This window comes from Monopterus albus, unplaced genomic scaffold (genome assembly GCF_001952655.1).
Source record: "Monopterus albus unplaced genomic scaffold, M_albus_1.0 scaffold44.1, whole genome shotgun sequence".
Lineage (NCBI taxonomy): Eukaryota > Metazoa > Chordata > Actinopteri > Synbranchiformes > Synbranchidae > Monopterus > Monopterus albus.
This window is the reverse complement of record NW_018127924.1, coordinates 1,001,457-1,013,870: the sequence shown is the minus strand read 5'-3', so window position 1 is coordinate 1,013,870 and position 12,414 is coordinate 1,001,457. Positions and strand designations below refer to the sequence as shown.

Sequence of the window (12,414 nt, the reverse complement as noted above, 5' to 3'; positions counted from 1 at the left end):
CACTCCCCCCCACCCCAACCCCACCCAGGGGAGCAGTGCTCCCTGGGAGCCTGTTGGAGATGGCAGGGCATGTTGCCATGGAACAACCCAGACCACTGCAGCAGCACTGCCTCAACTCAGTGATGTTAGTTATGGGAGGCCAACGTGGGCTTTGCTTGAGCACAACGCTTCATAAACAAATCTAGCCCTGATCTTCTCCACAGTTTGTGCCCCAGCAATTCTTGAAAAATAAATGATTTTGATTTCACACTGCTGAGTCATCAGACCCAGCAGCTACTCATCAACCTGTCATCACTGGGGTTTGAGGGGAGTGTGGACAACAATAACGTTAGATACACCAAATCATAAAAAAAAAAAAAAAAGTTCGATGTTATCAAGAAAAAGTCTACACAGCAGCAGAAGAAGGCTGCCAGAATGTCTGTGCATATAATCTAAGTATAGGCGTGTAACAGTCACAGGGGTGGAAAGGCCTGCATAGGAACCATGGTGTGTGTGTGTTTAAGTGGGAGGAATAATGTGAGCCTGGATGTAACTTACATGTGCTGTGAAGCATTTGGGAACAGCTCAGCATACTGAGGTGCCGAGTCTTCGGGGCCATGAGGAGCCGCGTGACTAATGACCATCATCACAGGACGGTGAGGGTACATTCTCTTGGACATGCGGAAGAAATTGATGCTGTCGTTGGTGATCAGATCTGTGAAGTAGTCCTAGAAAAAGAGAGCAAAAACCATGAATAAATAGAAATGATTAAGTGCTGCAGAGCTAAAGTCAAGGCAGAACTGTGGAAAAATGCAAAACAACATAAGCTTTGATAAAACTGGTCCACAGTCTAATTACCATTACACATTGCTTTCCCTCATCCAGTCATTTTCATATGGAAAGGGGCCAGTGGGGGTATGAACAGGGGCCATTGAGTGCACTACAGTACCAATCTGCTGAATCAACAGCTGGCAACCTGCCTGTGTGTGTGCATGTGTATACAGTACATGGGCTGCTGCCTCATCAGTGAATCTCTGCACTGTTGAATGTGACACCACTTGATGATGACAGGAGCCTTGTACTCTCATATGGTATGTTGTTATGACAGCTCCAACCCTCTACTATTCTCTGGGTTATCCATTTGCATTCTCCTATTTTATCCCTTTTCTCTTAACGCATCTCCTTTTCTTTAGTCCTCTCTCATTCACTGTGAAGAATGCTGGCACACACAAATCAGCCAGAGTAACCTCAAAAAATATTGGCCTCCGACATTACAATGGAAATGAGCTGGAGTGAGCTATGACTTGAATATAGGAGACAGGAGAGATACAAGGTCCCTGAGGGTCCATGTCACATCTTTCAGTCAGACTTTTTCATAAAAAAGGGTCAAACAGAAAACTGAACTCCATTTACTAAAACCATTTTTCATTTGTGAGATAAATGTATAATTGATAAGCAACTGATTTTAGGCTAACTGTTCAAATTTCATTCTATGGAAAGCTGAACAGAAAATTTGAGTATTTCTGTATCTATTTACAGCATGAGTTGCTTGAAATGGCAGGTTCTAAGCACCGAGCTCAACTTGCATGTTGGCCATGGACATAACAGAAGGTCTGCTGCTCAGGATGCATGGCTAAGAGCATTACTGTGAGATATATCATAACATTAGCCATATGTACCACATAGCACTGTCAAGCTATCTGTGTACTTGATTTGTTGCTGTCTATACCCAAGGTGAAACTGATTTTCTTATTTTGCTTTCCTTTTTCCCCCCACATCCAAATGTCCAAACTTTAATTTTACATTAATCTGACAAATCTGATGTGAAATTGTAACATCAAACAATACACAGGTGTGACATAAAAAAACAACTTTATTCCAGCTGTGGTGAGGGAATCTGATTTTTCTTTTTATATGTGCATGTGGTCACACCCTGGACTACAATCACAATGGCGCTGCCACGTTTTACAATAGTAGATAAACCATCCCACCTGCAGTGTTGTCATGCCACTGCTTTTGCATCACACACAACAAACGGAAGGGAGTGCCAGGTTGAGAATGAATGTGTAAAGGGTGACTTCAATGAAGCGTCAGAGGTTGTTCTGGCTGATTCATCCTGTCTCTATTAAGAGGCTTTATAGTCAGTCCACACATGCCCATGGAGGCTGGTACCTACACATGGCAAAGCACTGCCATACTTTTTACTCAGTGTTGCCAGCTCTCCAAAAATGAGCCACTGCTGGTGAGCAGGGTAAGAGGAAGTGACACCATAATGGAGAAGGCCTGGCCTCAGCTATAAAATGATCAGGAAGGTGAAGAGTATCACTTTTCTTAGAACCATTTGGAGATGATTAGTACCAAGTGGCAGCCACATAAGGTTCAACTTCCCAGTAACATCCATTTAAACTGAGATTTGACATTTTAAGTTTTTAAACAAGCTACACGGTTTGACTGTTAATGCAGCTGGGCTTGGAATTTACAAGCTTTGTGGAGTTGTGTGTTAATTCCCTAACCTCTTGATCTCTGATCAGTGGAAATGATATCATCACTGATGACACCAATATGTCATTAACTAGTAGCACATTCTGCTTTGTGTTTTACTACAGCTGTCTCTATAAAATGTGAAGAAAGGGGTCATATTCTCAAACAAATCTCACTCAAAATGAACAACTCACAAAGGCCTTGACCTTAGTGAACTCATCCTCCTACAGATGGAAAATAAGATGGGAGCTAAATGGATGAAACCACCGGGTATGTGCCTCAACTCATCACAATGACTTGGTGTGCCAGCTGCACTCTGTGATTTGTGGTTGTCCAAGTGGCAGCAGGTTAATGGTTTTTCACAGTAAACAGCAAATAGTGTGTCCATTTGGTTTTAAACCACAGTCTGCTGACCAAGTCAATGTCATATAAACACCTTGGCCTCAGCTTGTGGGTAACTTTACACCTCAGGTCAAGTTGGCAGAGGAACAGCAGTCCAAACATTTGTTTGACCACCTTTTGGAACTTGAAACTTGACATGTATCCAAACTATAAACCCTCCTCACGGATTCCTAATATAACCAGGGTTACACTACTTGAGAAGATACTAGCACTGAGCTATGAAAACAAATTTGAGGAAAACTCCAACAATGCCATCCAGAGACAATTTATCTCCAGAATTTGACCATGTGAAATTGAATTTCTCCCTAAAAAGTTTATTTTCAAAGTACAAAATCCTTCTACCAAACTTCATAGTGAGACAAAAATAGCTGAAAACAAGGGCAGGGTGGCATTTATCACAGACACCACTGGCTTCTCATAAAGATGCTTCAATTTTACAGGGTCTAGATGCTGAGATAAGGTGCGTGATAATACAAGGATTGTGCATAAAAGAAGAAAGACAATGAAAAGTCAGTCATTCCCTTTAATTCTCAAATGAGAATCCCAGCCACAGCACTAGGATACAGTAAGTGAAGTGTTCCACTGCCTGTATTTATGAGTGGAACCTGCAATTTGTCAGGTGAAGTCTTTATTTTTAGATCATTAAGAGGGGAAAAATGAATGAGTGAGTCTCATTTTAGAAATTATGGGAACACATACCTTGGCATAATCTGCACCATGTTTCTCCTTGTAACCATTCCGACAGACAGTGTAATTATAGAAGCGAGAATTTTTTATCAATCCAACCCATTCACGCCACCCAGGTGGGATGTAGCTGCCATTGTACTCGTTGAGGTATTTGCCGAAGAAGGCTGCAGATGAGAAGAAGAGAGAGGTTTTTTGTCATGTCCATTTTCCCCCTGCAGATGTGAAAATCCTAATTTTGTGTGCATGTATGTCATGCACAACTTTTTTGCCATCTCTTTTTCTCTGGCTTTAGTGCACATCATTCTTGGATAGGCTGGGCAGAGAGCCAGCCTGTTCCAGAGACGGCTAATTGTAGACTAACGCATCAGCTCAAAAACCACAGGCTGCGCTGCAGCCCACAGGACCCCACTGAGCTACCCAGTCCAACGCCTGCCCATCACTCACACAAACACTGTCTGATGAGGGACGACAGCGACCTGGCGCAGTCACAGTATTTGCATTTCACACAGCAGACAGGGCAGTGGAGTCTAGCTCAGTGTGAAAACAGAAGGTCTGGGAGGTGATCTGAGCTGATAACAGCAGTGGCAGTACCCAACCATCATTACCTGAAAAGTATCAGTTTTATATAGAAAGAGAAAGCGCCACCAACACTACATCAAGAAGTCTTTAAAATACAGCAGACTTTTAATGCTGATTTCTGTATTTTAGTGTCTGTGTGTGTTCACCAACCTGTCCTGTAGCCAGTGTTGTTGAGGTAGACAGCGAATGAGCGGGGCTCATGCTGAGCTTGCCAGGAAGGGGAGGAGCAGTTTTCATTGTTGGTGTAGGTGTTGTGGTTGTGGACGTACTTGCCCGTCAACATGGAAGATCGTGATGGGCAGCACATGGGTGTTGTGACAAAAGCATTGGTGAAGGTAGTGCCTCCATCTTCCATGATTTTACGGGTTTTATTCATCACCTGCAGAGAACCTGGGAGACAAAATACAGTATGAAGATCAATGCTGGGTGCAGTGAAATCCTAAGTTTATTAATAATGTAAAACTCTGGTTATGCCAATACACATCTTGAAATGACAATTTTCTTTGATAAAGGAAAATTGTTTACTTATTTTCACATGATTAAACAGTTCAGCTTATTCAAATTGTGATAATTTAATAGGCCAGAAAGCCATTCAGCACAGGCTTATGGCATCTCTCTATTTCATGTGCAGAAAAACATTTCAGGAATTCTTGCGCAAACTCTCACAAAAAAAAATTTGATTAAGACGGTGACTATAGAGGAATGATGACTCAAATGGAAAGCAAACAGTGTCTGTAGAGGTCCAAGAAGACCAGGAGCTGTGCCAGCCTTACCCAACTCTACGTCCTGGTCATCAGTCATTATGAGGATGATGTTGGGCCGAATGTTTCTGCGGTCTCTCTGGATGCGACCTCTCAGGCCCTGTGCCCTGGGGGTGGTGAAGGCCCAGCTACAGGGAACCCAGTCCAGTGACAGCAGGGCCAACCAGGCCAGCCACTGCATCAGCATGGTGCCTCAGACAACAGGCCACAAAATGGTTAAGACAGGAAAATTAATGAACGGAGGGAGAAGTGGTCCTGCCAGGCTACTCACTCACACCCGTATAGTTCTCGCAGTCGTGGTTCACTGTGAGGAAACAGAAGCAGAAAACACATGGATACATTACAAGAGGAAGACAAGTAAACAAGGCAATTTTAAAGGAATATGATAGAGAATTACATCATGTTCTCAGAAAGAAAAGCCTAGAGTCCCTTTAAAAATGTTTCATCATATTTACTTCAGATAAATTGAGTGCATCTGGTCACAAATCATACTCACACAACAGTTTATGCATAAACACAGAAGCCAAAAAAGACTCTCCTGCACTGTAGCCCTCGATGATCCACAAAGGAAAAAACTTACCCAACAGTTCTTACGCATGTTGCGTGCTGACAGTATTCTCCCCTGAAAACAAAAATCCCTCCACATCCCTCAACTCTCATGAGCTGAATTGGAAAATCAGCTAGATCACATGAAAATAAACACCAAAATAGCTGTGAAGATCTAGAAACACATTACCTCACAGAATCCCAGGAGATCCATTTTGTTTGGTCTTTTCTCATTATATTCCTGTACCTTTCGTTGTGTTTTTCACTCTGTGTCAGATAAACACATTCACACACACAAAAAAAACTTTCCATTTCTACTGAAAAGCTGTTGTTCAGCTAAGTGTGCTGAAATCACGCTATTGGCTGTCTGCACTCAAACATCCACAGCCACTTTCCTGTGGGAACCAATCGCAGGCTGCCTTCCACCTGTCACTCATAAGTCACCCTCTGGTGAGTCGAGTGTGACCGGGGGCTGGTGAGGAGGATGGGATCATACTAGGGGCGGAGGGGCTTAGTGGGCACGACAGGCAGAGAGAAAGTTCCACAACATTAACCTCAGAGCCACTGTGGCTAATCACAGATTAGATTATGATTATGATCAAGTCACTCTGCAGCTTCTTGCTCATTTAGAATGACATGATTGGTCATACAAGGGTTTTAACTAAATGCCAGTAATATTAAGCTTAAGCCTGAGCTCTTGCCAACTTCAAAAGAAAGTAGTGGTTTATAGAATTTGGTTATCATGCTGTGACCAATAGAGGTCATACTTTTTAAAAACAAACTCCAAATAATCTATAAATCAACAATCTCAATGCAACAAGACTGTGCATGCAGTTAATATTGACAATTTTTCAATATAAATTATCAAGCAACTCTGTAACAACAAATAAAAAAATAATGGCTTGTGGCTGGGGATTAACCATGAAACTGTATTAATGAGTGCTCCATCACTGCTTGTGTAAAAGTGCCTTATGGCCAGCAATCCTGCTGAGCAGCACCATACTGCTCCCTATTCTGGGTTAATGGCCTGAAAACAAATGGCAGGTCTACGACACCTGAGCCCGATCAAACCCCACTGGGTGGCTCCACCTACACCCCAAAGGTGGGTGAAAAGGGTCAGTCTAAATGGGCAAAGAGCAGAAGATAGAGAGAAAAATAAATGGCTATTTACATAATGAATGGCACTTCAGATAATTGTATAACACATATTAAGGCTAAAATGATTTTTGGCATTAATAAACTATGTTGACATAGTTAAGGCACTAGTTATTTTATGAATAAAATATCTACTTTCACCTGAGCTTTTTCAGGCAGTGCAGCAGATGGTAAAAGGGGGGCCTTCCATAGAGTATTTTATCATGCAAGACCATTTCTACAGATCAACCCAAACATATTGTATCATAATTTTCTTTATTCAGCTAGATCATGCATGTGTGAACAAGCCTGCATCAGAAACATCTACTCAGTGATCTGTTAAAATCTATAGGCCACCATAAAACAACACCATCTCCAATTATCTTCAAAATCCTACACATTATCCAGACAAAGCTGTGGGTGAATGGCTAAGGAAAGTCATGTTCCTGGCCTTGCTCTACATTGTTTATCTGCTTTTCCTCCAGATAGAGGAGGATGTGATAAGCAGAGTTTCAGATTCGGGCTTCAGGAGCACTTTTTTCCGGCATTTCAGACTGGCACAGTGTCCGGGCCAGCCAGTCCAGTCATCATGACAGCCCTGTGCAAACACTGGCGCTGTTTGGACAAACACCCCCTCCAGTTAAGGATGGCAGAGTGCACGGAACCTCAGTGAATTACACACAGCACAAACTACTGTACAAACATATGGTGAGACAAATAATAAAAAAAAAAATATATATATAAATCATAAGACACTCACACATAAGTATTTCTCCCACAAAAACACATTCTCTTGCCGTGACGATCCAAGTTCTCCTACATACAGTACATGGGTGCTCTTCTGAGAAACAATAGATGTAGCCCAAATGTTTATTTCTGTCTGTGGAAGATCTGAAATCAAGTGTAAGCCAGTCAGCCAGTAATGACAGCACCCGGCGCAAATATAATTTTAGATGCCAACGGTTCCAAGCAATAGCTTCTTGATGCCACTTAGAGAAGTGAAAAAAAGAAGGTCCACTGCGATATCCAAGACAAACCTTGTGATATTGATGGGGTTAGCTACACTGGCATCAATGGCTACACTGTCTGAAACAACTGGCTAATAAAGTGCCACATATGATGGTCCAGGTCAAAGTTAGAGGCAAAAAGACAGAGCTGCGATAGCAAATGAGTGACGACCTTCATCTGTCCTTTGGGTTGCCTCTCATCCTAATTCAATTTCACCTGATCCCCTTTCCTACTGGATGTGCCAATGCTCTTTACCGAGGTCATCTGAAGTTCACTTATGAGCAGAAGGATTTCTAGCAGCTCTGAGCCTGCCAGAGGTCCCCCATTGACAGCTGTCATTCTCAAAGTGACCCCCCCCCCAAGAAAAAGCAATTATATAGCATCCTCAATAATGTCAATTTTCATGTTAATATGGGGCATAAAGTTGCTAGAGGAAACTGTCAGCTAAGTGACAAGACAGGGTTGTAGAGATTTGTGGCTGCCATTTATACAACAGAAATAAAATGACAGTAGTTGGCTGACTGTGGCACATGTTGCAAGTTTCCTGTTCACAGAAAAAGCCAGAACAATAGAGAGTGACTTTACTCACAATCAAAAGTACAACGCTGAATATTATAAAAATTACAGTGGCAAGAAAAAGTAATTTAACCATTCAGAATCAATTGGTTTTCTACAGGACTTGGTCATCTAAGTCAAAAGTATGTACAAACACAATGTACTTAAACACAATGAGCTAAAGCAACTCTGTCAGGAAGAATGGTCCAAAATCCCTCCTGAACATTGTGCAGGTCTGATCCACAGCTACAGTAACCACTTGTTTGAGTTTGGCCTCTCTATCTTAGACAGTTATCCAGTGGCTACAGAGAGGGTAGTGTGCCATTCATGCATTCTCTCATCTGCTACAGACTAGAAAACACAATATCAGGGCATAAAAATCAACGGAAGACATGTTAAACATGCATTAACTTTTTCAGAAACCCTTTGTTATTGCTGACATGATAAATACCTAATAGAGTCTATTCATTTCTATCTTAAAAACTATACCTTTTATATTTTAATGATTATTCCAGATTAGATAATTGGCAAACTGCTCATGTTAGGCAGTTTAATACAGCTTTATTCATTGCTGCTTATCAAGGAATAACAGCATAAGATACAAAATCACTTCTGGGTGTTCTGACAGGCTTAAAATGTTATACAGCTGTAAACATTGCTGAATGTGTTAAAATGGCAATTAGTGCACTGGTAAATGCACAAAACAATGAGTGACTATGGCGAAATCTGAAAGCTACAATATATTGGCTTCTGAACCTCTCTTCTCTTATTGCCACTGCTTCTTACAGTAATTGCCTCCAAAATCCGAGTTTCAATTTGTGTTACCAATTTCATGAACCCCATGAGAACCCTCAGAGAGAGTAGGCCCAGTTTTCCATGTCATTTTCATTTAATAAACCCTTCATTTTAAATAAAGGCCATATGAAGGGATTATGTTATTTATAGCTGTCATCTTGTGTGCTATAAGCAGAACACACTGTTATACAGCTGTGGAACAGAAAGGGTCTTTATTCCTGGACGGAGCCAGGGGACCAAGGAGAACATAGTTTCTCGTTCCTCATTGTTTTGGAAGATTAGCACTAATGACCCTTTAAATGAGCCTTTACTGTACTATCATGGTTAACTTAGGGAAGAAATATCAGGAGGGATATAAAATGCCCTGGGGTTCAAAGAAGTGGAACAAAAAGGCCAATATGGAATTTTCAGACAGCTGCCAGTTACATAAATGATGTGTAATTTTCAGATTGACCATGAACACTGTTGACTTTTAGCACACTTCAACACCCCACTAATTTACTTGCAGAAAACCATTCTCTTCTTTGGTATGTGCAGCACTGCTCAGTAATCTGGTATAGCTACACAAACAACTGGGCTTTGTGCACAGAGCAAAGCTGAACATAATAGAGTTGTTGCTTGTGTAACCATCCAGGGCAGCACTATTTGGCTGGTTGGCAGTTGTGCCCTCCATTTAGGCCCTCAAACCACACACCCTGCTGCACCCTGACCCTTCTCTGACCCGTGTGGTAATATGGCTTTGATGGTGGCTTGTTTAACCTAACCTCAGCAACCTGAGGCTACCCACACACTGAGGTTAAGAGGGGAAAACTCTGAGGGGGAAAAATGAGTGGAGGGGGGCTAAGTACAGAGGTATGGAAGGTAACAAGTCTTGTAAAGCCTGGTTGTGATTGGCCTGCATATTTATTCCAGCAATTGCAAACAGGCTGCCTCTGGCCTCGTTTCTGTTCAGTCAGCAGTGGCAGTATGTACATTCATCAGCTGTCAGTGAAAAACAGCAAACGCACTGAGCAGACACATAAGGAAATTCTTCTGCGAAAAACACACAGTTGTGAATCCACGCGTCCCATAAAGCCATGTATTTGTCCACTAATGTGCATCAATCAACGCAAACTTTGGATTTTGTTCAAGTTAGCATAGGGAGTCTGGAGGTGAGTGGGTTCATGTTCCCAAAACAAGATGTGAGACCCAAACCAGATGCCATGCCCCACTAAAGTAAAGCAGTCATTCATAAAGGTCCTTGCTATTAAGGACAATGGCCGTTTCAAAGCCCCTCAAATCCCCTCTTATTCCTGTCCATTCTCTCTCTCACTCCTTATTTGCCCAGTACATGTTTCAGTCACAGAGGAACAATGGCATAAAAGAAGAGAATTAAAGTGATGGCATAGTCTGAATTTTGTAAGCCATTCTATGACTACAAAACTAACAATAACAGTAAAAGCCCTTTACTGTAGTCATAACTCTGTACATAAACTCCACTCAAATGTATCCCAAGATAGAATTATAGAAATCATGAAAGAAACAAATAAAAAATACAGATAAACTACACACTGATCTGTGAAACAATGCCAAAGAGCTCAAGATGGAAAACAGCAATGCTAAATCTCTTGAATTTTGCCTCAGACCAGTCATTTTTGGCACAGTCCCAGTGCTCACCATTTCAAAGGGGATAAACAAATATGGCATTAGATTAATATTGAGGTTTGTCCAAATTATTTCTATTATCTGTGGGAATTTGGCCAGTCTGCTGCTGAAAGAACTGACAAGGGCCTTTTAGCCTGAGATAGGCTTGTGTTAGGGCCTGCTGTACTCATCAGGCCAAGGGCAGCACCTCGTACTCATCAGCCACACTTGTGTTCACTGAAGGAGAGCTCTGTCCCAGTGCACTCACTTGGCTGGGAACACACTGGAAAAAGGCTCAAACCTACATGTTTTCAGGCTCTTAACTCTACTGGTTTGTTTAACCAAAAGGCCCACATGGGTGTAGAATCTATGCCAAAGGTTCAGTGAGAAAACCAAGTGTGAGGCAGTGAGAAGGGATCAAATTTTGTTAAGAAGTATTTTATTAAGTCAATCACAATAGTCTAGTTTATTGATGTCACATTGTATGCCTTTTTCACTTTAGGAGTAATGAAATATCAAACAAGATTTTTAAAGCAAAATTCCATAAATTTAACTGCTTAACAATATCAAACCAGGTGAGCAGAGTTTAAAAAAAAAGAGTGACCCTGATAAGTTACCACTACTGCTGCAAGACGTTTATGGCTACACCATTATCAGCCTTGACAGGTGCATTAAAAATATTGGCCATATTACAACTATAAAACTTCCATTTTTCTAGCTAGCAATAATTCACATCCTCTGGTATGCAGTCTATTTGGGGGCAACAACACAGACCGCTTTAATGAAGAAGAACAGCCTCAGCTCAGTGAAATGTGAACCTGGATTGGATGCATTCAAGGCTATTAGTTAAGCATCTCATGTTTCTCTCAGACCTGGTGTGAGACCCTTTTGTAGTGCCAACGCTAGTAGTCCACCCCATCAATATTATGGATGCATCTTAATGTAGAATTAAATGAATGAACTTCAAAGTGGGAAAAACTTGCAGGCCATCAAATGGACTGCTGGGAATCAGGAGGGGGTCATTTCAGAAATGGGGAAAGCTACTTGCATTTAAGTATTTCTGTGAGCATGTGTACCAATTTCATTGAAGTTATGAGGATTTGAGCAGTATATCCTGAACTATGTGGACCCTTGGGTGAGCTCTTTGTTTGGGAGCAAAATTAATAATTTCTAATTGAGATTAGTACCAGTCAACAGGACTGGCATTAACCATGTATTGTCTCAGAGGCAAATAATAATAAAATTTGTGAATAACTAAGAATGTACTTTTCTTATATATTTAAAAGAAAAAAGGTGAGAAGGGTATAGAGGAGAGGAAGAATGAACAAAAGAGAAACCACTTCTCTGGTTTATAGTGTGATATGAAAACATACACTCACAATCAGAGGATCAGCAGAATCATTGTTATATGATATAGACCCAAAGCAGGCACTTTCTTGTTAAATCTATTCTAAGCCATGAATGGAAACCATTAGCGACAGACAACCTCAGATGAATAAAATACAGTGCATTTATATTCCTCCAGCCACTTTCTTGTCAAAAGCCACACTCCCATCAGAAACACTTTATCAAGAGAAAACAGGAACATGAGAAAGCAAAATATATTGCTCACTCACGGGTGGCTTCTCTTGTCTCTTTGACGTGTCAAATATACCCCAGATAAATTATTCCTTTTACCACAAAAGAGAACTGTGGCAAATTGCTTTAATGGGTTTCCACTGAGGTAATTGTCAAGAATAAAGAGACTGACTTCCTTTTCCATGAAATCATTAGCATGGTGGCACAGAGAAAGAGAGAAGGAGAAAGTAAGAGAGTGAGAGAGAGCAGAAGTCTGGGGGGATTTTTTTTTTTTTTTTTTTTTTTA

General features: G+C 41.2%; 1 protein-coding gene across 5 annotated transcripts in view; it reads right to left on the bottom strand.

Moving 5' to 3' along the window:
* sulf1 (sulfatase 1) overlaps positions 1-12,414 on the bottom strand; it is a 65,383-nt gene that overhangs the window by 16,017 nt on the left and 36,952 nt on the right. For 4 of the 5 annotated variants that reach the window (XM_020599939.1, XM_020599940.1, XM_020599943.1 and 1 more), the window contains 4 exons: positions 4,902-5,193; positions 4,279-4,518; positions 3,562-3,713; positions 538-707 (listed from right to left, as the gene is read on the bottom strand). In XM_020599939.1, coding sequence (XP_020455595.1) covers positions 538-707; positions 3,562-3,713; positions 4,279-4,518; positions 4,902-5,076 — 737 coding nt within the window. In that variant the 5' untranslated portion in view covers positions 5,077-5,193. Of the gene's footprint in view, positions 1-537; positions 708-3,561; positions 3,714-4,278; positions 4,519-4,901; positions 5,194-5,625; positions 5,647-12,414 lie in introns of those variants that run through there. The other variant, XM_020599941.1, reaches the window with a different exon arrangement.